The sequence below is a fragment of the Anas platyrhynchos genome, chromosome Z (assembly GCF_047663525.1).
Source record: "Anas platyrhynchos isolate ZD024472 breed Pekin duck chromosome Z, IASCAAS_PekinDuck_T2T, whole genome shotgun sequence".
Classification (NCBI taxonomy): Eukaryota; Metazoa; Chordata; class Aves; order Anseriformes; family Anatidae; genus Anas; species Anas platyrhynchos.
The window spans coordinates 85,900,350-85,927,500 of NC_092621.1; the positions used below are offsets into that span (position 1 = coordinate 85,900,350).

Sequence of the window (27,151 nt, forward strand, 5' to 3'; positions counted from 1 at the left end):
TTCAGTTACAGAAACTCAGACACTACCTCCATAATCATCTTATCAGCGACCCACAAATATTGGATTTAAAAAAAGCAAACGAACTAAAAGTACCCACCTCCTCCCCTCCAAATGTTTTTCCTCTCTATCCTCAGACTACCAAAGTACCGATCATAAACTTACTCTGTAATTACCACTAAACTGAAAACCCTTTGAAGCATTATGCAGTAAGGAGACTGACAGCTCTACGGATAAGTTAGAGCTATCACTAGCCATACACCAACCTGGCACGTCTTCTATATTTTTGTGACCCAGCATTTTCAAGTGACTCTTTCTGTCTGACAGAACAGGGCTGGCCCGAGTTAGTCCTCTCGATCTCTTTGTCTTACTGAAAGGAAAGAATTTAGAATAATGATACAGATACATTTAAGAGAGGAGGATATCAAAAGATAAAGAAAATGCCACGTGTTTCACTCATCCCTAATTCCAGAAGAATTTTTAACTGTTTTTGCTTTTCATCAGTGCATGGTACAAGCGGAAAACTACGCCCTTTTTAAAGGTGAACTGAAAATCACAAGAGCAAGACTATTAAGTGTGATTAATTACTGTTATATCAAGGATGCATAGCACTAAGTACGCCAAACAGCAAAGAAATACAACGGGCACAGGACACACGTGTCTGATAAAAACAGCGAAGTTCATGTGCAGAATGAAGGTACAGAACTGAAACAGAACTGTGTGCGCAAACACATGTATTTGCATTCAAAAATTTTATCTCACTTATGTGCAAGAAATAAGGTTTTAAGAGAAACTGTGCGTTCAACCTACTTTCCATAGGAGCTTGGTAGCGGTCAACAGGTTTCCTCCATCGAAGGTTGTAACGCCTTGGAACATCTTCACCGTCATTTTCTTTGTTCTCACTTCCTCTTGATGTTTGTACTGTACCACAAAATGACACCGAATCGTTAAGTACTTTTGCAAATTATATGAAATCCAAAATGCATTACACAGATGCCTGTAAGTTTTATTATTATCATTATTTTAATGACACAGTGGATCCTGCAAAACCTTAAGATGAATTTATGCAAGTCACGTTTCAGAAATCACAAATCCTAGCAGATGAGCATGCATCTAGACGTTGTTCTGTCCTCTCTGAAACTGCTGATGGACTTGTCGTCAGCCTCAGTGTTTAACAACAGGCAAAATTCTGTCATATTGCTTAGCTAAGATGCAGATCTTCTGAAAACAGCTATTTCAGAAAGTCACTTCTTAGTTTGAGAAAGTGTTTAATGGAAAGGGTTTTAATAATCTGTAGTGCTAAGACTAAGCATAGTAATCTAAGTCCAAGTCTAGCTCTGCCACAAATTCTGTGAGCAATAATGGGCCAGACACAGGCTTGAAGCTCACCAATGAGAAAACAATGCCAAATGCACATAAGCTTAGGCCCTTAGCTTCTGTCAAGTAACCTGAAGTTGTTTCATGAAAGATGGTAAAAAACACAAAAAACAGAGTGCAATTATCTACTGGGTTCTGGTGAATATCCTCTCACGTTAACAGCAGGACACCGAGGAAGGAACGTACATACTCCGTTCACCTACCTGTTTGCCAAAAGGACTTATCTTTTTTTCTTGGAAAGCACCGCCCTCTTTGGTTTTTATTTTTTAACCCCAAAGGTTGCATTGCTTTCTGAATGCAAGGTAGGTGCCATGGGGTATACAGACAGCACACGGAAAACTGAGCGATCAGTAAATGAGTTTGCGATCACTACCATCTCCAGTCCTTGGTGTTCCAACACTTCTATCACAAAAGCATGAATTTCTCTGCTTTATTGCTCCACTAATCCTTTCCTTTGTTCCAATAACTTCCTTTGTAACAACACTGACACTTTCCGACTCTTCTCTGGCGTATTTTTCATTATAAAAGTATATTCTAGCTCTTTCCTGATTTAAAATTGTAGTTTGCATTTTGATCATCAATTAATTGCTCCGGGCTCATTTCCCATTCAACGTGCTATTTAAAATTCCTCTCTACAAGTCTCTACTGCACAGCTCCCCTGAAACCCACACACTTTAACCAAGCTTCTCCCTCTTAGACTGGCCCCCGCCTTGTATTCAAGCTACTCTTATTCAGACTTTGAGCTAATGTTTTCCTAACTAAACCTCCAAAGGAGTCAACTCTGCTTCTCCCTTACTAGTCCATGGCCCAGCCATTCTTCCTCCAAGAACTTCCCTCGGGTTCCCACCTGCCACTGTGCATCTCTCTGCTCCTCTGGGCCTCTGAAGGGAGGAGCAAAGTATTTTCTGGGGCTCAGCCTCCTGTCACTGTCTCTCTGAGCTCCTTTGCAGGTGTGCAGGTGAGCTCTATCACATAATCTAACTTGTCAGCTCATCTACTGCAACACCCTTTTTGGTCCTTAAGTACAGTCTTGCCCTGTTCTGATCTGTTTAGAAAGCTCCTACGAGGATGATCTAATTTACTGCCTTAATCACAACTAACGTTCTTCTTAAAAACTGTAAGTTTTCCCATCACTTCCAAGTTAATACGGCCTTTCGTGGCTTAACCTCATTCCACAAGTCACTGAGTACCCAGATGACAGCTCCTAATTACAGGCCCTGACAGCAGCTTACGGTGACTGCCTCCTAAACACAGAAATGCACAACGCTATCCTCCCTCCTGCTGAGCTTCACGCTTGGGAGGAGCTTTTCATAAACATCTGGCAGCCTATCTACCTTGCTTCCTGAAAATTCTTGCTGTGCTGCTCAAAACCATGAAAACTGTCACGCTCCTGCTGTAGCGGTATCACCGTTTCGCATGCTGAGTAATAGTAATGCTGTCCATTTCTTTCCATTCCCACCTGTCTACAACCATCTGTTGCCTTTTATCTGGTAAGCAGTTTGGAAAAGCGCTGTTGTTTTTGGTGGTTTTTTTTCACCTGTTCTGAGCTCACTACAGTACAGCCCTAGAGCTCATACTAAGGCTTGTGAAGTCAATAGCAACACAGAATTTTTACAGAAGACAAACACCCAGTAGATTAGCTTCTTTCAATTGTTTAAGGCTTTTGGTTAGAACAGAGTAAAGAAAACTTAAAACCAGAACTCACCAACCTCATCTGGACTGCCAGGTCCAGTTCTTTCAAAGTCTGACTTCACACAGGTGAAGATATCAAGGTTCTCCTAATTCCAAGCAGCAAGAAAGATCGGTCACAAACGTGCAGAAAAACAGACGTGCATACACGTACATCCACTGACAGACACGTCTGTCTGTTGATGCTTACACAGTAACATTATCGAGGCACCCCGTATACACACAAAAAATAAATTATTGCACAAGAGGAGAGAATGGGAATATGATTGCGTGCACCCACAATCAGTAACAAGAATTTCTGCTCTAAACCAGGGCTCAGTACATGCAGTGGTTAAATACTTGCCCAGATACACAACTGAGTGCATTAGTTAATCAGAGGTTAATAACCTACAGCGTGACAGAACCAGGGAAAAAGAACTACCTTTCTAGCAGACATACCAAAAGAAATCATACAGGCGTGTGAGAGATGCTAATAAAAAGTACTGTGGACAATTCTGGATTCATTTCACAGCCCTGGGCAACCAGCTCTAGGTGTCCCTGCTTGAGCAGGGGAGGGTTGGACCAAGTGACCTCCAGAGGCCCCTTCTAACCTCAACCATTCTGTGATTTGAGAGAAAAAAAAGGGAATTCAGAGCTAAACTAAAAGCTGTGAAAGTAGGTTATCGGGAAGTTTTAAAATGATGTGCCTATCATTCAAAAGAACAGTAATTTAATAAAATAGTTGAATTTAATAGAGCAAAACCAAGACAGAGGAAGTATGATTGCTGCATACAACTTTAACAGGGGTTCCTCTAGAGACAGGGGTTTATTTAAGCTCTCAGGGAAGGCCAGCACACAAACAAATATACATAAAGTAGCCATCAGTTCATTCAGCTGGAAATTTGAAGGCTTCAAGTTCCTGAAAACTCTGGGAGCAGTTTGCAGCCAAGGAAGAATTCTAAAATGCAAGTTAGGTCAATTAAAGAAAAACAGCTCCATTTGCCGGTAACAGATGACTAAAGCTACATGATACTGGAGATTCTTTGTGAGCTCTCAGGAAAAAAAAATGTTAACAGGAATCAAAATTCGAGTGAGTGACCAACACAGGAAGCTATGCACTGCCTTTTGTTAAGCTTTCCAAGTAAGTGCGTTCCTGAGCATGACGAGAGATATGATTTAGGAGTTAAGGATAAAAAGCTGAACAGCTTAAACTGCCAAGCTGATGGAAAGCACCAGTCTTTTTGCATATTCAGTCCCCCAGGCAGAGCTTTTAGTAACATTTGGAGTAAAAACCCAAGTCCGAAACAGCTGTTTGTAAACAGCGTCCATTCAAAAAGCAGAAGGCAATTCAGAAACTGGAGTGGAAGACATGCATTTCAGCATCTCCCCGTTATCATCCTTTGCAGAAGATGCTTCCTCCACTCTTAAAAGACATCTGGAGCACAACCGTATCAGTAAGACATGAAGATATAACCAGAGAGCAAGACCAAATGGTAGTTTAGACCACACTATTCTTTGGAAGGAAGTTATTTCAGTTCAATTAAAATTACAACTAAGTTACTTCCCTACGTGAAATACTCTACAAAAATGGCAAACTGACGGAGAGTATTTGCTCTGTCATTTGTACCTCAACATCTTCCCAACATCTTTGGCATCTACGCATCTGCTCCATTTCATCCATTTTTTGTAGCACAACTTCCGCAGTACTAAGATACAAAGTTGACATGTAAGAGCAAAGTTAGGCATGTATGAAAAAATAAAACAGCACACACAATCAATAAGAGATTTTAATGTAGTACGCACAAAGCAAAAGTCATTGACACTTAGCCAAGATTTTAGACATTACCAAAACATTAGGTCAAATCTTTAGTTTTGATAGAGATTTAAGAACAAGCTTTTGAGGATTTGCAAACATACGCTGTTTTCAGGTTTATTCTCCTCTCTTACTGAGCACATTTAAAATATATATATATTTAAATGCAGGAGGAAAATAAGAATTCTGACATCCTAGTAAGATGTTATAAAAAAATTATGTCAACTTTTAATCCTACTTAAGTTGCTCTGCACAGTAGCATTAAGCCATTTTTTGTTAACCAAGGAAAGGCTGTTTGTTCTTCTCTACATGGGAATCTAAGTTTTGTGTTGTAGAAAATGATGAAATGAAAGGAAAGCAAATTCTGAAGCAGAAAACAATTTTGGCTTCAGAAACAGAAATCAACCATGGACAGAAATGCAGAATCGCTAGGACTACTTTGCTTTGACTGTATCAAACCGTCCTCAGTTTCTTAACCAAGCATTACATTCACTTTTGTGAGTATGGAACAAAAAGTTCATTAAAAATGACGGCACTTCTGATGCTAAGAAAACTGCCAAATGGGGAAAACTCAACGAATTGAACTCTCAATGCCAGGAGCAGCCATACCTCTTTGCTGTCAAAAAAAAGAGCAAGTCAAGGCCAACATCATGCCATAGTGCAAAGGCTTGCTAAGAAAGATCATTTTAAGAGGTCTGCAAGAAAAGATGACTTACTTTGTTATAAGTTTGTCAAATAGAACGGACGAGTTAGTAGTAGAGTACCGACTGCGTCGGACTCTACAGCTGCGGCGCAGCTCCAAGTCCCTGTTTTCTCCATGGACTCGTCTCACAGTTTTTGCACCAGCTCTACTCCTCAATGTTCTGGTGACTGAAACGCAGAAAAAGTATTTTGAAACAGTCAAGATGGGATTCTCCTTATTTCACCGTTGCTCTTGTAAAATGTAAACAGACAAACAAAAAAGGCACCCTGAAGTGGATTGATTTTTCTTTAAATTTCAGATCAGAAGTTGTTGACACAACCACTGCATTCCACTTATTTATCGCTCTGCACGTTTAAACTGTCTACTTAAAACTGTGACCTGTAGAGAAATTTTTAAAGAGACTGAAAGCTAGCCAGACAAAAACAAACGTGCAACTTTTGTTCCATGCAGGAGGGAAATTTACTCCAGTTATTTCTGTCTTGGAAAAGTGAGAACAATCTACACCTTTCTCTAAGGTGTTTTCACTCCATTCATGTCAAACTGTATCTAACAGTGCTCAAAAAAAAACACTATTACATTGCAAGTCCTTTCTGAAGAGGTGTATGTTTTATTACTCCGTTTATGCATGCAGCACTTTCATTTCCTGCATTATGGACAGCTCAAGGAGGTAAGAATCGTTTCAGAGAAACACCCAAACACCAGATAACTCAAACTCGTGCTTTTTAGAAAAAAGCCTGCCCATTGTTTACCGTACAGCACCCTTTGGCACAGGTTTGTTGCTTGCACTGTCATTAAAAGAGCCAAGAGGACAAGGGGAAGGGAAGAGCTACACCACTGTGGTGGTAGGATCACAGCTAAGGTTTAGTTTTGTGGTTGCCAACTATAAAACTAAGTTTAAACTTACCAAGTATCAATTTACTTTGCACAATTAGAACAGTTTGCTTTGTGCCTACGAAGCTGCAATTCACACTGCTCCCTCCCCAAGGAATTCATAAAATCTCCTATTTGCACCTACCTCTCTTCACAGAAAAGTCACTGATGAGTGAATTCAGCTGACTACAGAAGGCTTTGGGGCCAAATGAAAGCGATGGAGTGACCAAGTGCCATCCTCTTCAGTAACCAGCATAAATCGGTATCCCGGGGAGTTACAGCCACTTACCTGTGTTGTATTCTTTTTTTTGTTCCAATTTCTGTTCTCCGACTGCCTACATTAAGAAAGAGGACAGGGGAGAGAAGGGAGAAGAGACTTTTTGTATTAGACCCATCAAGGATGGGAAATTTCACCACGTTTACAAGCCAGTGCTCCATGGTATACAAAGAGAAGCCTGTAGGCCTCACGGAGGATCCAGATCCCAAGTCTGTTGTGTACCAGATACATGCGGTTCTGTATGTACCCACATTTCCTAGCTTGCTCATGTTGAATTCTCAAAATTATGAGCAATAGCACCCAAGTGGAAAAGATACATGTCCTGGTTTCAGTTAGGACAGTTAGTTCTCCTAGTAGCGGGTAGGTTGCTATGTTTTGGCTTAGGATGTGTGAAAGGATGTTTAGAAGAGTGCTGATACCACCCCAATGTTTCAATTGCTGCAGAGCAGTACTTACAACAAGCCAAGGACCTTTTGGTGTCTCACTGTCCTACTAGCAATCAGAATTGGCACACAGCAACAGCTGCGAGGGACAGATTCAGGATGGCCGACCCCAACTGGCCAAAGAATTCTATGCACACAGAAATCACACACACAATTTCTAGGTTGGAAGAGACCTCAAGATCATCGAGTCCAACCTCTGACCTAACGCTAACAGTCCCCACTAAACCATATTCCCTCAGCTCTACATCTAAACGTCTTTTAAAGACTTCCAGGGATGGTGACTCCACCACTTCCCTGGGCAGCCTGTTCCAGTGTCTAACAACCCTTTCGGTAAAGAAGTTCTTCCTAAGATCCAACCTCAAACTCCCCTGTCGCAACTTAAGCCCATTCCTCCTCATCCTGTCACCCGGCACGTGGGAGAACAGGCCAACCCCCACCTCGCTACAGCCTCCTTTAAGGTGTCCGTAAAGAGCAATAAGGTCGCCCCTGAGCCTCCTCTTCTCCAGGCTGAACAAGCCCAGCTCCCTCAGCCGCTCCTCGTAGGACTTGTTCTCCAGGCCCCTCACCAGCTTCGTCGCCCTTCTCTGGACCTGCTCAAGCACCTCGATGTCCTTCTTGGAGCGAGGGGCCCAAAACTGAACACAGTACTCGAGGTGCGGCCTCACCAGAGCCGAGTACAGGGGGACGATCACCTCCCTAGCCCTGCTGGCCACACTGTTTCTGATACAAGCCAGGATGCCGTTGGCCTTCTTGGCCACCTGAGCACACTGCTGCCTCATATTCAGCCGACTGTCCACCATCACTCCCAGGTCCTTCTCTGCCTGGCAGCTCTCCAACCACTCATCTCCCAGCCTGTAGCTCTGCCTTATGGCAACATGCTGCACCATGGATAGGGCGGGGCAGCCGGGCTGCTAGGGGTTACGCTGGGCACTGGTCAGCGGGTAGCGAGCAACCGCATTGTACATCACTTGTTTTGTACATATTACTATTAGCAGTACTATTATCATCATCATTATCATTATTATTTTCCTGTCTTAATAAACTGTCTTTATCTCAACTCGCAGGCTTCACTTTCCCGTTTCTCTCCCCCATCCCAGAGAGGGAGGTGAGAGGGTTGGAGAAGGGCTGTGTGGTGTTTAGCTGCCGGCCGCGTTAAACCACAACACCACCTCAAAGGGGTTGGGGAAAAAAACATATGTTTTTGTAGAAAAGACTTTCACTGAGAAGAGGGATTCTAGCTTTAAGGTGCTGGTACACCATCAGCATGCTCATAGGCCTTTGCTGATTTTAGCCGGAGGTTTATCAGGCCACAACTCACTGCACATGCTTTCTCTCTTGCTTTTCAATCTACAAATCGAACAGAGATTGAACATATAGAAATACAGTACCTTGAAAAGCGTCTTCTGTTGACAGTTCCCCTCAGTATCGCCATACTTTCTTCAAAGCTGGAGACCGAACACCGCAGCATGCTTTTTCTCATTGATCTTAAGCGGTGTCCGTTGAAACATTCACTACTGGTAGAAGAATAATCCTAGGGAAAGAAGGAAATAAGAATATATTTATGTGAACCACGTAGATTCAGATAAAGAAATTCTTCCTCACGCAAGTTTAATTAACCCTCCTGACTTGGTAGTGGGGCAACTAATGGCAGGCAGACACTGAAACGCTGCTGTGCGTTGCTGTGCTGTGAAAAACCTGGAGAGAAAAAAAAAAAAAAAAAAAAAAAGCTTTCAAAACTAAAGCTTCCCTCTCCCCCACCATTTTCTTGTGGATAACTTAAGCTTAATATCCTTGGCAAAAAGATATTGCAGCAAAACCTTTCACATAAACTTAGTGTTTCGTGAAAAACAACAACAACAAAAAACTTTAAATTCAATTGGAATTTTTTTCAATAAATTCAATTGGAATTTAAATTCAAAACTTTAAATTCAATTGAATTTAAATTAAAAAAAATAAACTAATTAAATTAAAAAAAATTAAATTCAATTGACTGTTCAGAGGAACAGTCAAGCTTGACATTATACATCCTAGAATTAAAATCTAGTTCGAGTTTTTCTCCCATCTCCAGACCTTGCTAAAGATGCTTATTAGGAGCTCTGTCAAAAAAAAGTGTAAGGCTTGTTATATCAAAGCTTTGAACCCTTCTTACTGCCCTTGACCTTCTTCACATTGCTGCTCCTACAAGGGTGAGTACTATCATTTTTAGTACGGGAGGGAAGCTGTGATATCCTTGAGTGGGGGGTCGTTCTGTTTACAAAATGAAGTTCCAGCAAGAGTACATCAAATGAAATTTCACTCGAAAGTCAGAAAATAGACAAGATTCTTCTGCTTCCTGGCACTAACTTTACTAAGAGCTTAGCTAGCGTTTGCTCAAGGTAACAGCAAAGGCATGAAGAAGTTAGAGGAGGGCACTGGTAAGGGCACGTGGGAGAATGCTTTTCTTCCTCCTGTTCTCCGTGCTGAGAGAAAGGGGCCTCACGAGATGCTTGCCCTAGCACAAGTTTGAATCCAGGCATCTGAAACAACTCTTGAAGACGTTTTTTATTCCCCAGACCCAGCAGAGATGAAACAAGACCTAAAGCTTGATGAGACCAGCCTGGTCTGCCACAGTGATGTTTAATGTTTTTCCTCCGGGAGGCTTAAGAAAGGAAAGAGTGGAATAACTCAGGAGACCTCTGTACACATAGTTATGCATTTATTTGATGACTTCTCTGCAACAAGCACAGTGCCGTGTACTCGTGTTATTCTTTATCAGCTCTTCTTTTATCTTCACCTTGTCTCAAACAAGGGCACAGCCGGGAACAATGGACCAGGAACCCTGACCATCCTCTGGCTCCTACAAAAGCATCCCAAGTCAGTGAGACAGCAGACACTGAGAAGCACTACGTTACCTGCAGCAGGCTGCCAGCAGGGCAGAACTGGCTCGTATCAGTCATACAAGGCTGAAAAAACGCACTCAAGAAGTGAAATTCAGCAGAAGCAAGTGGCTAAACCAGAGCAAGGAAACTGCAGGAAGGAATTTTGTAGTAGTTTGAAAGTTATTTTCCTCCTACTATGGGAAGTGATCAACAATTGCTTCTAAGAAGTTAGCTGTTGGGTGTCTCTAAGGAAGCAAGCAGATGCTCCAGTGCCAGCCAAACAGATAAGTGTGTTTAGGCTAGGAGCTCTGGCGTCAAGTCCCTACGCAGATGACTCAGGAAGGCTCAGCAGAGAAAAGGGCCACTTCCCACTTTCCCCAAACAAAAAGGGAACTCTGGAGCACACGGGTGTCAAGTACAGGTCACAACAAAACGACCTTGTTCGGCCTGAGGAATCACAGCGGGGTTGTAAAGCTGCAGACAAACAGCCTCCAGAGGGACAGCCGCCGCTTACGGTCTGCCACAGGACTCCTTGGGACTGGAAACTTGGGAGAAGACGAAGCCATCAGACTCCGGTTTACCTGAGACTTTCTGCTGCATGCTCCTTAATCTAGATGGATGAAATACGCCGAATAACTGAAGGTAAATGGCTTGCTGGTATCGGGAAAACTGCAAAAGCTGCATTGCCGAGTCTTTGCGCACCAGAAAGTCAGGAAAGAGACATTAGGATGTGAACAAGCAGCTAGGAGCAGGATCGCCATCTCTGTCATCTAGGGCACTTCTACATGTCTCTGCTATATGAGTGCTCCAGCAAAGGCTGGCGGTCCTACAAACGAAACAGGAGTGACTCTGTGCCTCGAAGCATGGGAAAGTTCTGCAAAGAGGTGAAAAAACACAAAGAAAGAAACCAAACCAAACACACCTTACAACCTGTTTCATGAGAAGGATTCTGCTTTCGCTTCAGTGAAAACTTTACATTTAACTTCCTCATTCCTGCTCCCACAAGGAAAGCGGGCCAGCTGTTTGCCCTGCCTGACTTTGCACAGCCTTCCCTCACGTGCCACGGGCAGCTCAAGTCCTTGCAGGCTTTGACAACCGCTTCTCATGCACACTGCAACGGCAAAGTGGAGATACTGAAGCAGCCTCCAGCGCCTGCTTGCAAAGAGACGACACCCCAAGGGCTGCTTCCTGCTTAGTTCAGTAGACTTGAAATGAGAAGGGGGAAGAGAAAGAGCAAAACAAAACCCCAGCCTGAACCCAAACAGCCGAGAACGCTGAGCTCGGCGGCACGGAGAGCTGAAAGCATCGCTCGGAGGCGGGGCTCGCCCTGAGAGCTGGGAGGTGCTTTGAGGTGGTTCTGCTCTGCCTTTGGGAAGAGCAGAGCTTGAGCTCTAGCTAGCTGTGTGTACAGCAGCCAATTCCTTCAGGTGATGCTGAGCGGGGATGGGAGCAGCAAGACGGAGCTGGAAATGGTGTGGATGAAATACCAGACACACGAATCGTCCCTAAGAGCAAATTCGGGCTTTCCCTAACACCATCAACCCCTTAAGGGAAGTCGTAACCACATTACACCCCCTAACTAACGGTTTTTTTACTTCAGCACTAATTAACTCTGATTTTTAGCCTTGCTCTCCGAGCCCCCTCAGCACCCCCCGCGTGCACCTGCCCGCGGGGCCGCCTGAGGGGGTGGGGGGCTGGTGAACGAACCCCCCCCCAAAGCTCCCCGCCCGGGCTCGCTCGGAGGGAACCCCGCGGGAACTCACGGCCGGGGCTGCTCTCTGCCTGCTCGTCCTCCTGCCGCCGGGCTGCAGCGAGAGGAACTCGGAGCTCGAGTCCATGGCAGCCAGGGACCGCCGGCGGCTGCCGGCGCTGCGCCTCAGCACCACCATGGCGGCGCCGCAGGGACTCCCGGAGGCGCGGCGCCCACTGAGGCGGCCCCGCGGCCCGCTGCGGATCCCTCCGCCTCACACGGAGCCCTCCATCCCCCTCCTCCCCCCTTTCTTCCCTCCTCGGCGCGGCTCCCTCTTCCGGCCCTCACTGAGGGCCGGCCCTCGCCCGCTCTTTTAAATTTTTTTTTTTTTTTTGGAAGTATTTTTTAAATCTTTGCCGGCGGAGGGTTACAGGCGGCAGGCGCAGCACCGTTTGAGCCTTTTGGCGGGCGGGAAGCGGCGCGTGCCGCCCCCTCAGGCGGGCGCCGCCTCCTCACGGGCTCCGCGCCCGCCCTCAGGCGGCTCCCTCAGGAGCCCGGCCCCGTTCCCCAGCACGGGAAGTCTGCCCCCGGAGCATGGCGGAGCTGGATGAGGACCGGTACCGGCCGGCGGTGTCTCCCCGAGCCGCCTGCGCCTACACCGGCTGCTACTGGTAAGGGAGGCGCCTGAAAATGGCGGCCGGCGCCTGACTGGAGGTGGCGGCACGCTGAGGGGGGGAGTTGAAAACGGAGCTAAAAACCCCGCAGGGAAACCTTCCCGGCCCGGTTTGGGTTGCTGGAAGTGAAGGTGAAAAGGGGATTGAAAAGAAAACGGTGCCGTCGACGGTTGTGTTTTGCAGTGAGGAAAACGTGTGGAAGCTGTGCGACTACATCAGGAGTCGGGGGAGCGCCCTGTGGAGGAGTTCTACGCGGTTTTCATCTCCAACGAGAGGAGGATGGTGAGTGGGTGAGTTGTGCGCTCCGTGGGGGTGGTAAACCACAGGCGGGGGGAGGTGGGAGGCGCTTTAACTACCCCAGGCCTTTTAAGTACAGCCTGCGGTAGGTGAGTCTTGGCCCCAGGCCCCCCTGCAGCAGCTGAGAGGCACGCAGGCAGCAGCACCTGGGAGCATGAAGAATTTCATTTGTTTCTGGCCTCCAGACCCCACGCAGTATTTGCTCAAGACATCAAGGCAACACCAGAACCTGAGAAACAGTAAAAGGAAAACAGCTCGACCTGCTGCACCAGAAGAGAGCCCTGCTCTCTCCTCTGGAAGCCCCAAGGATAAGGATACCCTCAGGGAACAAAAGGTTCATGGCATTCTTTCCAAGCTTAAAAGAAGTTGCCCTAAAACAACAGATGAATCTTAATTAAAGGTTAAAGGTTGGGCTAGATGATCTTAAAGGTCTCTTCCAACCTGAATGTTTCTATGAATGTCCTTACCTGACACGCTTGGATTGTGGGAAGAAGGAATCACGGTGCCCCTAAGGGCTGTGGGATGATTTTTCCCTGTCATCCATCAAGTTAGGGGGAATATTACATTATATGGTCCAGAATAGCGTCCAGTTTAATGTTTCTGAAAGATAAAAACTGGAGCAAGCTTTCTGACAGCAGCACTGACACAAGCTGATGAAATGCAGAGTTTAGCAAAGAACTTACCCAAGCCGAAACTAATCTCTGTAAGTCAGGAGTGGTTTATGCCAAATTGCTTAACTTTCAGGTCCCGCTCTGGAAACAGAAGTCAGGGCATGGAGATGAGCCTGTTGTCTGGGTAAGGCCCTCTGTTCTTTCTTTGTCAGTATTTAAGTGCGTGCCTCTGCAGCTGAGGTCTGCAGGATCAGATGTGGGTAGTGTTAGATACCTCTGCTGGAATGAATTTAGGTTTATGTCCCCCCTGAGCATCAGGAAGCACTCTGTATGTGCCAGAGGTCCCTTCCGACCTCAGCCGTCCTGTAGTTCTGTATTAGTATTTATTATTCTTCTACAGCAGCCTAAATGCAACCCTTTTATTGTTCACAGGGAAATAGCAGTGAGATGGCCCATAAAACCACCAGGTGACAAAGCTTAGTTAGCATCGGTAAGAGTGCACAACAGTTCTGTGAAAATTACTGTCTGGTTTTGTTGGGGCCCGCCAGCTTTGTAGGATGTTAAATAGATGTCTTGTAACAAGCTGACGGGTGAAAATATCCATATAGGTCTGACATGGGATGGAAAAACGTGAGCAATACATGTCTTCAGGTGCCAGCTTGTATGTAAGCTCTTCCAGAGTTTTTGGCGTGTCGTTTAATGTAATGTAGTTCAGTAGTTGCCACTACAGAATTCCTTTTAAAGATGTGTAGTTATGGTTATACTGTATGGGAGGGAAAAAATCAATTTTGCGTGGCAATTTGTTTCAGAAATTCTGTTTTTTAAAAAAAAAAATCTGTGAATTTCTGAAATTCTGTCCTTACAGAATCATTTTCTGGAAAATTATCAGTGTGTTTATATTGTACAAAAGGCTTGGCTTAAAAAGAGGTCCAAGTGTTATCGGGATGGATCTGAGAAGGAATAGGAGTTAACAACAAGTATCTTCAATTTACTTTTTGGAAAACTGCAATGAATGTAAGTAACTAACACTGAAAATAGTAACTGGAGTTTCTCCAGCCCCCTGCCATACCCGTGTTTCCTACATGTTAAGGAATCAAAGATGTGGTATGAGGACTAGCGTACTCTTCAGGTTAGCTGCCCAGGCTGATATCAAAGAAGGCTACAAGTAACGGGGAGAATAGCAAGGCTTACCAAAAGGCACGAGGGCTGAGGCAGGCATTAGGAAACCTCTCTCCTGGTGCTGGAACATCACAGGCGTGATACCCGAGCATCAGAAAGCAGTCTCTAAAGAAGAGAAGCTGTAGCCTCAGCTTCCAGGAGGCTTTTTTTCTACTCCCTGTGCCGGTTTCTGGTTAACAACTGTTTAACTCCTGACAATTACCGTTCTTCCCAGGACTACCACGTTATCCTACTTCATGTTTCCAGTGGGGAGCAGAACTTCATTTATGATCTTGACACAGTGCTGCCATTCCCCTGTCCTTTTGACGTGTACAGCACGGAGGCCTTCAGGCTGGATGACAGCCTTCATCCTGAATTTCACAGGTGAGGACAAAAAAAAAAAGATGAAGAGCATGAATTTTATTTCATGAAGTCCAAGTTGAAGTTGTCTCTGTGGATATATACTGATAGAAGTCTTCTGTTATACTCCAAGAAACTCAATGCACTGCATTATTTTTCTAAAGCTCTTTAATTGCTGTTGTTTAATCATCAAAAGCCCTTCCTTGCTGATGTTTATTCTTAACAGCCCAGCAGCTTAGCCCAGTGTTTCTGAGTGGAGTATTTAACTAAGCTAAGGCTCCCTGGGAGGGAAGAAAGGGCTCTTCTCCAGAGTGGCTAATGCAGCGTTATGTACATATATCTCTTGATACAATTGTGCATTGTTGTTTAGGAAAATCCGGATGATACGAGCAGATCTGTACCTGGAGACGTTTGCTTCGGACAGATCTCACATGAAAGATGCAGATGGGAAATGGCAGAAACCTCCTCCCTCGTACCCCTGCATTGAAACAGCAGGTGAGCTGGCAGGACTCCTTTTTCCTTTTAACAGAGTTGAATGATTCAGTCAGAGGTGGGTGCAATAAAAAAATGTGCTTTTGGACATGTGCTTTGGAAGCGTATCCAGCCAGCACAGTGTATGGGGACAAAATGGGGCTCTGCAGTGCTTGCCTTTTCCGAACATGTAAAGTGTAGCGTGCTTCCTGGCAGCTGCCACTGCTGTTATCAAACACGAACTGCTGGTCTTCAGAAACTGAGCAGAGAGTAAGAGGTATGAAATGTTGCAGTGGGGAGCTGAAACAGAGGCCAAGCAACCTGCCTAGGGTTGGAAAGGGAATTTTTAACACGGTGATTACCCCACTTTTTTTTATCACACGGCATTTCAGCTTACTCGAACCACGTGTTTGCCAAGCTGGCTAATGTTTGCCATGTGCTTATTCTCTCCTTTTCTTCCCAGATGGAGAGAAGTGTGGTGAAGTTTTGTTTTGGTGGAGTTTGTTGATGCTGTGCACGTTTGGTTTTGCTGCTTTTTTAATAATACAATGCTACCATATATTTCTGTTAGAGAAGGTGGGGTCAAAGGAACATGTCTTGTGTCTAGAGCCGAGTTTATTGTGGTTTTAAGCTACAGGCAAGTTAATTCACAGTTTTTGTGTTGCTTTCTAAGAAAGTTTGGCGTTTCACTTGGGTATAAATGAGTTACGAGTGGGGGCGGGAGCACAGGTACAGCCTTGTGAAGCATTTTTAGAAATTCCAGGCTATGAAACACCTGTCTCAGCCAGCCTCCAGGTCATCCTTGGGATGTTGGTAGGTAGCTAAAGATGCAGAGACTTTGATTGCTGCCGTACTTCATTCCTTAGCCTGTACCTTGCCAGGCTGGGAGGAGCATCCCCAGGTCATCCAGTCCAGACCCTGCTCAAAGCCGGTGCAATTAGACTGAGGGGCTTTAAGACTCTGTCTGGTCTAGCCTGGAACAACTCCAGGGACGGCCATTGCACCACCTCTCTGGGCACAGTGTTCCAATATTTGATCCCAGGCATGAATTCAATACAATTCCAGTATGCAACCAGAGTTTCCTGTGTTCCCACTCGAGTGCTTTGCTTCTTGTCCTGTTGCCAGCCACCTGGAAGGCTCTGAGTGCACCTGTGGTGATGTGCTCTTGTCTGGGCAGTCACCTGGGTGTTGCAGGGGACAGTGACTGCTTACCCTGCGCCCACCCAAGGTGGAGGATCGCTGGCTGGGTAGCTCTGGGATTGGGGTCAGAACAGGAGGAGACTCTGTCAGGTCTAGGACATGTCGTTCACACTGCCTTTTGCTCAGTGCAAGTTTCTCAGGCTTTGGTTTTGTTTTTCCTTTCCTCACCTGAGGCACCTCGTAATGGTGTGTGCTTCAATGTATGCACAGTCTTATCAGGCATAAAGCACCTGATTTCAAACTTGATAGGAAGCCAGGTGGCTGACCTTTGGTTAGTGTAAAACAGCCTGGGACATTGATGTTCATCCACGCCAAATGCCTTTATGGATAATTGCTTCCTCCCCACTTAGAGTACTCTCTTTTCCATGCTAATTTGTGTTTGTGGAAGATTAAATTGCTCGCTGCTGGTGTTAGAGGTGACTGTAATTTAACAGGTGGCGGAATTGATCACGTATATGGCTTTAGTGCCAATTTATTTGTGAGATCAGAGCATTACATTACTCCTTGAGGTTATATTGCTGTCATTTAGAGAAGCCAGAGTCATAAGCTCTTGAGAAGATGACTACAAAAGCTTATCAGTTACAAGGACTCATATTACATCTATTTGGTCTGTCTTTGATGCTAAACAAATGCTTGAAGACTGAAAAAAATAGCATAAATACATATTTTTTTTAATGTATATGAGCATTGTACTGTTAAAAAGAAATGAGCTTGTGAACTTAGGGTATTTAAAGAAAATCAGCGCTCTGGTGCTGCTGCGTCTTAAAGGATGTTAGTTACACTCAACACACCCTGCTTCTCTTATCCAGTGGGGTTTTAAAGCTTTTAGTAAACTTAAAAAGATGGGAGGTTTTGTTCTTGATACTGAAATATTGCCTCTTCAGGGCAGAGCAGCTGCTGAGCCCAAATAGAGCACTTTGGGCAAGGAAATTCTGTAGCATTTAAGTCAAATGTAGGCCAAATAGGGTAATGTAAATACCCACTGTGGTGCTGGGACAAGGCACTGGGACCAGTGATGCCTTTTTATGAAGTTTACCAGGAAGTGTTAAAGGACTGTGAAATTCCTGTTGGAATTCAACCAATAAACTATCAGGAACCAGTGAAGCATTTTTTTTTCCTAATACTAACTCAAAAGGAATAATTCTTGTGTTGGAATAAGTCTTGTGTTGGCAGTGCTCTGGCCTCTGTTCCTCTGCTGCGGGTGCTCATCCTGCTTTTTTAAATAAAACTAAACAAGATCTGTTTTGAGGTGTGGATTCACCATTCTGGAGCTGGCTAGCCCAGCCTGGGGTTTTCTTTTGAAGTCTTCCTCCTACAAATGAATGAGGTTTGATTCTGCATGGTTTAAGTCCCGATGAGATCAGCCCTCCTTGCTGCAAGCCTGTGTAAAATCCAGCTTGCACCCTGCAGTTACTCAGGTCTTACTGCTTCGATACAACTGGTAGCACCAGCTCCTAACGCTGAAAAGCCTCGCTTTGATTTTCAGTTCTCCCCAGGTGTTTGGCAGCACACAGGCAGAATGGATGTGTAAAGGCTTTTTGTTCTTTTTATTACTACTGAAATCCCTAGAAGCCATGAATTCTGGGGGTTTATTTCTGAAGAATGCAGATAGGGCAGCTGAGGAACTGTGTGGGTGCCGTGTGTGATGTGTTTCTGTAAAGGGGCAGCTGCTAGACAGGGCAGGCAGGTGGCTGCAGTTCCCTTCTGTACCTTCTCCACAAGGTAATGGCAGGATCCTAGCGGAAGGAAAGAAGGACTGATACAGATCTAAGCAGCTCATGCGTGCTATAACCTGATTCCCATTTGAAAATAAAACTGTTGTGAGAAACACCTCAAATAATTTTCTTCAGACAGGATCTTCTGTGAAGTTATTTTATTTGCGAGTGCAATGGCATGCGGCCTGTCAATCAGGAGCGCATTTCAGTAAACAAACCATAACCTTTTATTCCCTATTACCCGATGCCTGATCACCTCCCCTGTTTCCTCACTGAATCCTCTCTGGATTTATTCTTCATTCCCCCTCAGCCACTAGATGCCCTAAATATTTGGCTTCTCTTTTTCTATGAATTTTAATTTATTTTCCAATCCTTTCAAGCCCTGTTTTCCCAGAAATTCAAATAGCTTGTTAGTGCCTTCCTTCACAGCTGCTTTCTCCTGTCCTAACAATAACAGATCATCCACATATTGTTACAGCAACACCCTCTTTGGAGGTTGGAATTACTCCAAAAACTCCTGTTGGCAGATGCCACAGGTATCGTGGCTGTTAGGCTGTGCACTATCAGATGGCGTTTTTGTTTTGTCCCTGCTCAGGGCAAAAGTGTCAGACTTGATCAAAAAAGAAATGAAAACGTGCACGGATCTCGGAATGCACCAGGTGGGTCTCACGGACTGTAAACAAAGTGAGTTTGGGCAAAGAGGAAGCCTTAGCTCTGTGCGTGCCCAAATGCAGACTAGTGTAACACCTACAGCATCAGAGGAGGACTGTGAGCGTGTTGTAAATCTTAAAAATAAACAGGAGATTTTTCATTATTATTTTTTGCCACTTTTTATCTGCTTCAGAAAAAGGCTTTTGTGGTGGTCTGTTTTTGCGGAGCTGTTGGCTAAAGCTGTAAGGTCTCACATAAGTGCACAGCCTTTAGATGTGACACGTGAATAACAAGGATGACAAAGGGGGACTTCTGTCTCCTGAACCAAAGGAGATGGGAGAGCACTACAGGCAGTTACATGGCTCTCATACTGCTTTATATGACCTACTGACTGGTCTTTAGACCATCTGCTCTTCGCGGGACGGTGAAGCTTGTTTCTTCTTCTTGCTTGCCTGTTACAACAGGTTTTGCTCTCATTAAACTCCTGATGCACTGTGTTATGCCCTGCCACCACCCTCCTGACTGTCAGAGACTGTTTCCCTTCCTACAGACAGTGTGACAGCAGCTCCCAAGTTGCTAACAGCAGCTGCTTTGGTTGTGACTCTGCTGGAACAATCCCCCTTGGGCTTCTTCACCATTCGCAGAACATTTTAATTAAATTATTCTTCTGCTATGCTCAGTGCACATAAAGCAGGGACTTGTTTATCTTTCAGATCTTAAACTACACGAGTAATCACATTAATTGTAAAATAAAAGCATCTGAGAGGAAAAGACAAGCTGGGGACTGGAAAGCAAGCTTACCAGGCTACCTGCATGCTGGAACTGTTATCCTCTGCTGGTTGTTCTGGAGTTCCAACAGAAAATTGCTGGGCTTGTGCTATTTTAAATCCCCACGTAGTCGAGTAGAAAGTGGCCTTGTGCCGGCACTTGTGGCAGCAGTGGGACTGTGGTTGAGAGAGTTTTTGATGTTCAGTACCCAAAGGGGCTGACAAGGAAAAGGTCAAGTTAGGGGCCAGACCTTGCAGGTCTGTTTTGGTAATGTCTAAAATCTTGGCTAAGTGTCAATGACTTTTGCTTTGTGCGTACTACATTAAAATCTCTTATTGATTGTGTGTGCTGTTTTATTTTTTCATACATGCCTAACTTTGCTCTTACATGTCAACTTTGTATCTTAGTACTGCGGAAGTTGTGCTACAAAAAATGGATGAAATGGAGCAGATGCGTAGATGCCAAAGATGTTGGGAAGATGTTGAGGTACAAATGACAGAGCAAATACTCCGTCAGTTTGCCATTTTTGTAGAGTATTTCACGTAGGGAAGTAACTTAGTTGTAATTTTAATTGAACTGAAATAACTTCCTTCCAAAGAATAGTGTGGTCTAAACTACCATTTGGTCTTGCTCTCTGGTTATATCTTCATGTCTTACTGATACGGTTGTGCTCCAGATGTCTTTTAAGAGTGGAGGAAGCATCTTCTGCAGAAGATGTGGGATAACGGGGAGATGCTGAAATGCATGTCTTCCACTCCAGTTTCTGAATTGCCTTCTGCTTTTTGATGGACGCTGTTTACAAACAGCTGTTTCGGACTTGGGTTTTTACTCCAAATGTTACTAAAAGCTCTGCCTGGGGGACTGAATATGCAAAAAGACTGGTGCTTTCCATCAGCTTGGCAGTTTAAGCTGTTCAGCTTTTTATCCTTAACTCCTAAATCATATCTCTCGTCATGCTCAGGAACGCACTTACTTGGAAAGCTTAACAAAAGGCAGTGCATAGCTTCCTGTGTTGGTCACTCACTCGAATTTTGATTCCTGTTAACATTTTTTTTTCCTGAGAGCTCACAAAGAATCTCCAGTATCATGTAGCTTTAGTCATCTGTTACAGGCAAATGGAGCTGTTTTCTTTAATTGACCTAACTTGCATTTTAGAATTCTTCCTTGGCTGCAAACTGCTCCCAGAGTTTTCAGGAACTTGAAGCCTTTCAAATTTCCAGCTGAATGAACTGATGGCTACTTTATGTATATTTGTTTGTGTGCTGGCCTTCCCTGAGAGCTTAAATAAACCCCTGTCTCTAGAGGAACCCCTGTTAAAGTTGTATGCAGCAATCATACTTCCTCTGTCTTGGTTTTGCTCTATTAAATTCAACTATTTTATTAAATTACTGTTCTTTTGAATGATAGGCACATCATTTTAAAACTTCCCGATAACCTACTTTCACAGCTTTTAGTTTAGCTCTGAATTCCCTTTTTTTTCTCTCAAATCACAGAATGGTTGAGGTTAGAAGGGGCCTCTGGAGGTCACTTGGTCCAACCCTCCCCTGCTCAAGCAGGGACACCTAGAGCTGGTTGCCCAGGGCTGTGAAATGAATCCAGAATTGTCCACAGTACTTTTTATTAGCATCTCTCACACGCCTGTATGATTTCTTTTGGTATGTCTGCTAGAAAGGTAGTTCTTTTTCCCTGGTTCTGTCACGCTGTAGGTTATTAACCTCTGATTAACTAATGCACTCAGTTGTGTATCTGGGCAAGTATTTAACCACTGCATGTACTGAGCCCTGGTTTAGAGCAGAAATTCTTGTTACTGATTGTGGGTGCACGCAATCATATTCCCATTCTCTCCTCTTGTGCAATAATTTATTTTTTGTGTGTATACGGGGTGCCTCGATAATGTTACTGTGTAAGCATCAACAGACAGACGTGTCTGTCAGTGGATGTACGTGTATGCACGTCTGTTTTTCTGCACGTTTGTGACCGATCTTCTCTGCCTGCTTGGAATTAGGAGAACCTTGATATCTTCACCTGTGTGAAGTCAGACTTTGAAAGAACTGGACCTGGCAGTCCAGATGAGGTTGGTGAGTTCTGGTTTTAAGTTTTCTTTACTCTGTTCTAACCAAAAGCCTTAAACAATTGAAAGAAGCTAATCTACTGGGTGTTTGTCTTCTGTAAAAATTCTGTGTTGCTATTGACTTCACAAGCCTTAGTATGAGCTCTAGGGCTGTACTGTAGTGAGCTCAGAACAGGTGAAAAAAAACCACCAAAAACAACAGCGCTTTTCCAAACTGCTTACCAGATAAAAGGCAACAGATGGTTGTAGACAGGTGGAAATGGAAAGAAATGGACAGCATTACTATTACTCAGCATGCGAAACGGTGATACCGCTACAGCAGGAGCGTGACAGTTTTCATGGTTTTGAGCAGCACAGCAAGAATTTTCAGGAAGCAAGGTAGATAGGCTGCCAGATGTTTATGAAAAGCTCCTCCCAAGCGTGAAGCTCAGCAGGAGGGAGGATAGCGTTGTGCATTTCTGTGTTTAGGAGGCAGTCACCGTAAGCTGCTGTCAGGGCCTGTAATTAGGAGCTGTCATCTGGGTACTCAGTGACTTGTGGAATGAGGTTAAGCCACGAAAGGCCGTATTAACTTGGAAGTGATGGGAAAACTTACAGTTTTTAAGAAGAACGTTAGTTGTGATTAAGGCAGTAAATTAGATCATCCTCGTAGGAGCTTTCTAAACAGATCAGAACAGGGCAAGACTGTACTTAAGGACCAAAAAGGGTGTTGCAGTAGATGAGCTGACAAGTTAGATTATGTGATAGAGCTCACCTGCACACCTGCAAAGGAGCTCAGAGAGACAGTGACAGGAGGCTGAGCCCCAGAAAATACTTTGCTCCTCCCTTCAGAGGCCCAGAGGAGCAGAGAGATGCACAGTGGCAGGTGGGAACCCGAGGGAAGTTCTTCGGAGGAAGAATGGCTGGGCCATGGACTAGTAAGGGAGAAGCAGAGTTGACTCCTTTGGAGGTTTAGTTAGGAAAACATTAGCTCAAAGTCTGAATAAGAGTAGCTTGAATACAAGGCGGGGGCCAGTCTAGAGGGAGAAGCTTGGTTAAAGTGTGTGGGTTTCAGGGAGCTGTGCAGTAGAGACTTGTAGAGAGGAATTTTAAATAGCACGTTGAATGGGAAATGAGCCCGGAGCAATTAATTGATGATCAAAATGCAAACTACAATTTTAAATCAGGAAAGAGCTAGAATATACTTTTATAATGAAAAATACGCCAGAGAAGAGTGAGGAAAGTGTCAGTGTTGTTACAAAGGAAGTTATTGGAACAAAGGAAAGGATTAGTGGAGCAATAAAGCAGAGAAATTCATGCTTTTGTGATAGAAGTGTTGGAACACCAAGGACTGGAGATGGTAGTGATCGCAAACTCATTTACTGATCGCTCAGTTTTCCGTGTGCTGTCTGTATACCCCATGGCACCTACCTTGCATTCAGAAAGCAATGCAACCTTTGGGGTTAAAAAATAAAAACCAAAGAGGGCGGTGCTTTCCAAGAAAAAAAGATAAGTCCTTTTGGCAAACAGGTAGGTGAACGGAGATGTGCAATGTTCCTTCCTCGGTGTCCTGCTGTTAACGTGAGAGGATATTCACCAGAACCCAGTAGATAATTGCACTCTGTTTTTTTGGGCTTTTTTCACCATCTTTCATGAAACAACTTCAGGTTACTTGACAGAAGCTAAGGGCCTAAGCTTATGTGCATTTGGCATTGTTTTCTCATTGGTGAGCTTCAAGCCTGTGTCTGGCCCATTATTGCTCACAGAATTTGTGGCAGAGCTAGACTTGGACTTAGATTACTATGCTTAGTCTTAGCACTACAGATTATTAAAACCCTTTCCATTAAACACTTTCTCAAACTAAGAAGTGACTTTCTGAAATAGCTGTTTTCAGAAGATCTGCATCTTAGCTAAGCAATATGACAGAATTTTGCCTGTTGTTAAACACTGAGGCTGACGACAAGTCCATCAGCAGTTTCAGAGAGGACAGAACAACGTCTAGATGCATGCTCATCTGCTAGGATTTGTGATTTCTGAAACGTGACTTGCATAAATTCATCTTAAGGTTTTGCAGGATCCACTGTGTCATTAAAATAATGATAATAATAAAACTTACAGGCATCTGTGTAATGCATTTTGGATTTCATATAATTTGCAAAAGTACTTAACGATTCGGTGTCATTTTGTGGTACAGTACAAACATCAAGAGGAAGTGAGAACAAAGAAAATGACGGTGAAGATGTTCCAAGGCGTTACAACCTTCGATGGAGGAAACCTGTTGACCGCTAAAGCTCCTATGGAAAGTAGGTTGAACGCACAGTTTCTCTTAAAACCTTATTTCTTGCACATAAGTGAGATAAAATTTTTGAATGCAAATACATGTGTTTGCGCACACAGTTCTGTTTCAGTTCTGTACCTTCATTCTGCACATGAACTTCGCTGTTTTTATCAGACACGTGTGTCCTGTGCCCGTTGTATTTCTTTGCTGTTTGGCGTACTTAGTGCTATGCATCCTTGATATAACAGTAATTAATCACACTTAATAGTCTTGCTCTTGTGATTTTCAGTTCACCTTTAAAAAGGGCGTAGTTTTCCGCTTGTACCATGCACTGATGAAAAGCAAAAACAGTTAAAAATTCTTCTGGAATTAGGGATGAGTGAAACACGTGGCATTTTCTTTATCTTTTGATATCCTCCTCTCTTAAATGTATCTGTATCATTATTCTAAATTCTTTCCTTTCAGTAAGACAAAGAGATCGAGAGAGGACTAACTCGGGCCAGCCCTGTTCTGTCAGACAGAAAGAGTCACTTGAAAATGCTCGGTCACAAAAATATAGAAGACGTGCCAGGTTGGTGTATGGCTAGTGATAGCTCTAACTTATCCGTAATGAGCTGTCAGTCTCCTTACTGCATAATGCTTCAAAGGGTTTTCAGTTTAGTGGTAATTACAGAGTAAGTTTATGATCGGTACTTTGGTAGTCTGAGGATAGAGAGGAAAAACATTTGGAGGGGAGGAGGTGGGTACTTTTAAGTTGGTTTCTTTTTTAAATCCAATATTTGTGGGTCGCTGATAAGATGATTATGGAGGTAGTGTCTGAGTTTCTGTAACTGAAATTCTTTGGTTCTGGAACTGAAGCCAGAATCCCCCCTTAAAAATCTTAGTCAGACTATTTAATCTTGAAGGATACAAATTATTTTCTTAAAACCAAAAATAATTTTATTCGATTTAGAGGGAGAGGCTTTATGGAAGTTTTGTTGGATTAAAAAAAAAAAAAAAGTTATCACTCAAATACTGACTCTAGTTTCTGTTTGGAATCAACTAATGTTTCTGTATGAAGTTAACCTTAAACAATAAAAGATCTAAATGAAGTCATAAATTGCCTTAGTAATGATAAAGGCTTTTTGGATTCTGTAAGCAGTTAGTGCGTAGAGAATGCTGTTGATTGCCAGATATTTTGTTGAGCATTCTTGAAAGCAGACAGTTGTCACGAGGAAAATCATGTCATGGCCTTTGAAATCAGATTGCTAAGGAGTACAATGGACTGGAAAATAGATCTCAGAGTAAATTTTGAGATAGAATTCCCTTAACTTTTGGTGTTACTTAGTATCTGCTCTATTTTCTTTTTAACTTTCTGGTTTATATGCTGGCTTGCAGACGGAGACATGCAGATGACATCAGTGATTCTACACCCTCTTGCTCATCTCCCTTGCTTAGCACATGTGATACGGAGGAGAGTGGTGAGAGCAGTAAGGACAGCGAGAGCACATCTCCAAGAAGGTTGCTGTCATTAGAGAACAGGGGAGGGATGAATCTCCTTCAAATGGATATTTAGCCATGTTTAAGTTTATCTAAATTTAACTGTGTGAGTTTATGTCAATTAATTAGGTCTTCTATATATTAATTAATGTTTTCTACATTTGCTTGGCATTCTTATGAAAAACAAAAATCTTCGAGTTGCATCTTAAAGAAAAAGAAGCCCTATAACTTCTCCTTAATTCAAATCAGGACTTTTCGAGTGAAACTTCAGAAACAGGACCTAAAGAGAGTTCAGAGGGATCAAAAGAAAGTTGGAGGAAGTCAGGGAGATGCAATGCAAATAGATAGTGCGGTAAGTCTTAAACTAATCATCGTGTCAGCGAGTGTTTCCAGGGATTATGAAAGATCTCAGTGTGCCATCTACAACTACCTTTGTTGATGGTTTTCTCTAAAGCAACTTCAAAAATTGCCCAGAATGTTTCCGTTGTGGTGAGATAATTTCTGATGAAACCTTGATCTAGGTTGCTGCTTTCTTTAACATACAGACTCTGTTGTGTTGAATTTCTCTTTAGATTGGATTTGAGAACGTGGGTGGTCTTTCCGAACACATCGCAGCTTTGAAAGAGATGGTGATTTTTCCCCTCCTGTATCCAGAAGTTTTTCAGCGGTTCAATATTCAGTCCCCAAGGTAACTCATTAAAGTGATAAATCGTAAGTCAGCTGTTTTCAGGAGAAAGTTCAGTTAAGGTATCAATATGCTTCCATGCTTCAACATTTTGGCAGCGGTGAACGTTTGTTTTAGTAGTAGCAAAAAGTGGTTTCTTAAAAATGGATAGAATCCAGAATATTTGTAGGTTAAAATATAAGCAACGTCTTAAAATTTTAAGTTTTACCGTCTGGTGTCTTTAAAAAGTTGGGTTAGTTGGGTTGGAGTGGTTTTGTTCTCAGTTTTATGTACAAGTCAGCTTGATTAGTTTGTAAGCAAGAAGGGATTATCTAGTGGAAGTCAATTGTAATATGTTGCCTGGAAGCCCAATTGTTTTTCCTGCCTACTTTTGTTTTCTTTTTTTTTTCCCTCTGAGTGCTAAGGCATCGCTTTTCCTTCCGGCTTTAGGCTTCCTCACGTGCCATCAGCAATAGATGGTCTGAGAGACCAAACCCAGTAACTTAATGCTTTTGAGAGGAGCATTAAATGCTTTACTATCAGATTCTGCATATTGTGAAAGCAAGAATATGCAGTTTATCACTGAAGAATGAAGTGGTGATTCACCATTCAGCCCATTCTCAGATTCTGTGCTGAAGTTTGCCTGTTTGGCTCCGGTTTGCTGTAATCAAACTGTTTGTCAGCAGTTTTGGAAGTGTCCTTCTGGGACAGTATGCTCTCTTTTGAAGGTTTTATACACTTGAGTTACCCCCTTATTCATTTCTTTGGGTGAAAAAAATGAATTTTCTTGTGAAACGTTGTAAACAGAACTTCTATCTGTTCTGACTCTACCCACACTTCAGCTATTACTGCTGTCCTGTACGTGATGTGTTTTGGTTAGGAAAGACGCTTGTTCTAGAGATGATGGTTGTAGGAGGTACTCATCATGATGTTTTTTTTTCCTATCTGGATCTTTTTTTATTGCAGAGGCTGTCTATTTTATGGCCCCCCAGGAACAGGGAAAACACTAGTTGCTCGTGCACTTGCCAATGAATATAGCCGAAGTGACAGAAAAATACCATTTTTTATGAGAAGCGCTT

General features: G+C 43.5%; 1 protein-coding gene and 1 pseudogene across 1 annotated transcript; one reads left to right on the forward strand and one right to left on the reverse strand.

Annotated features, from left to right (window-relative positions):
• Positions 1–567: 567 nt before the first annotated feature.
• Positions 568–6,974, reverse strand: LOC140000823 (ATPase family AAA domain-containing protein 2B-like). The gene is made up of 6 exons (XM_072031653.1): positions 6,957–6,974; positions 6,718–6,763; positions 5,572–5,725; positions 4,670–4,748; positions 3,080–3,152; positions 568–918 (listed from the first exon to the last, which is right to left on the reverse strand). Exons 1-6 carry the CDS (start codon positions 6,972–6,974, stop codon positions 593–595), a joined length of 696 nt encoding a protein of 231 aa, XP_071887754.1. The 3' UTR covers positions 568–592.
• A 5,316-nt stretch (positions 6,975–12,290) lies between these two features.
• On the forward strand, positions 12,291–23,939 carry LOC140000824 (protein N-terminal glutamine amidohydrolase-like; annotated as a pseudogene).
• Positions 23,940–27,151: the final 3,212 nt, after the last annotated feature.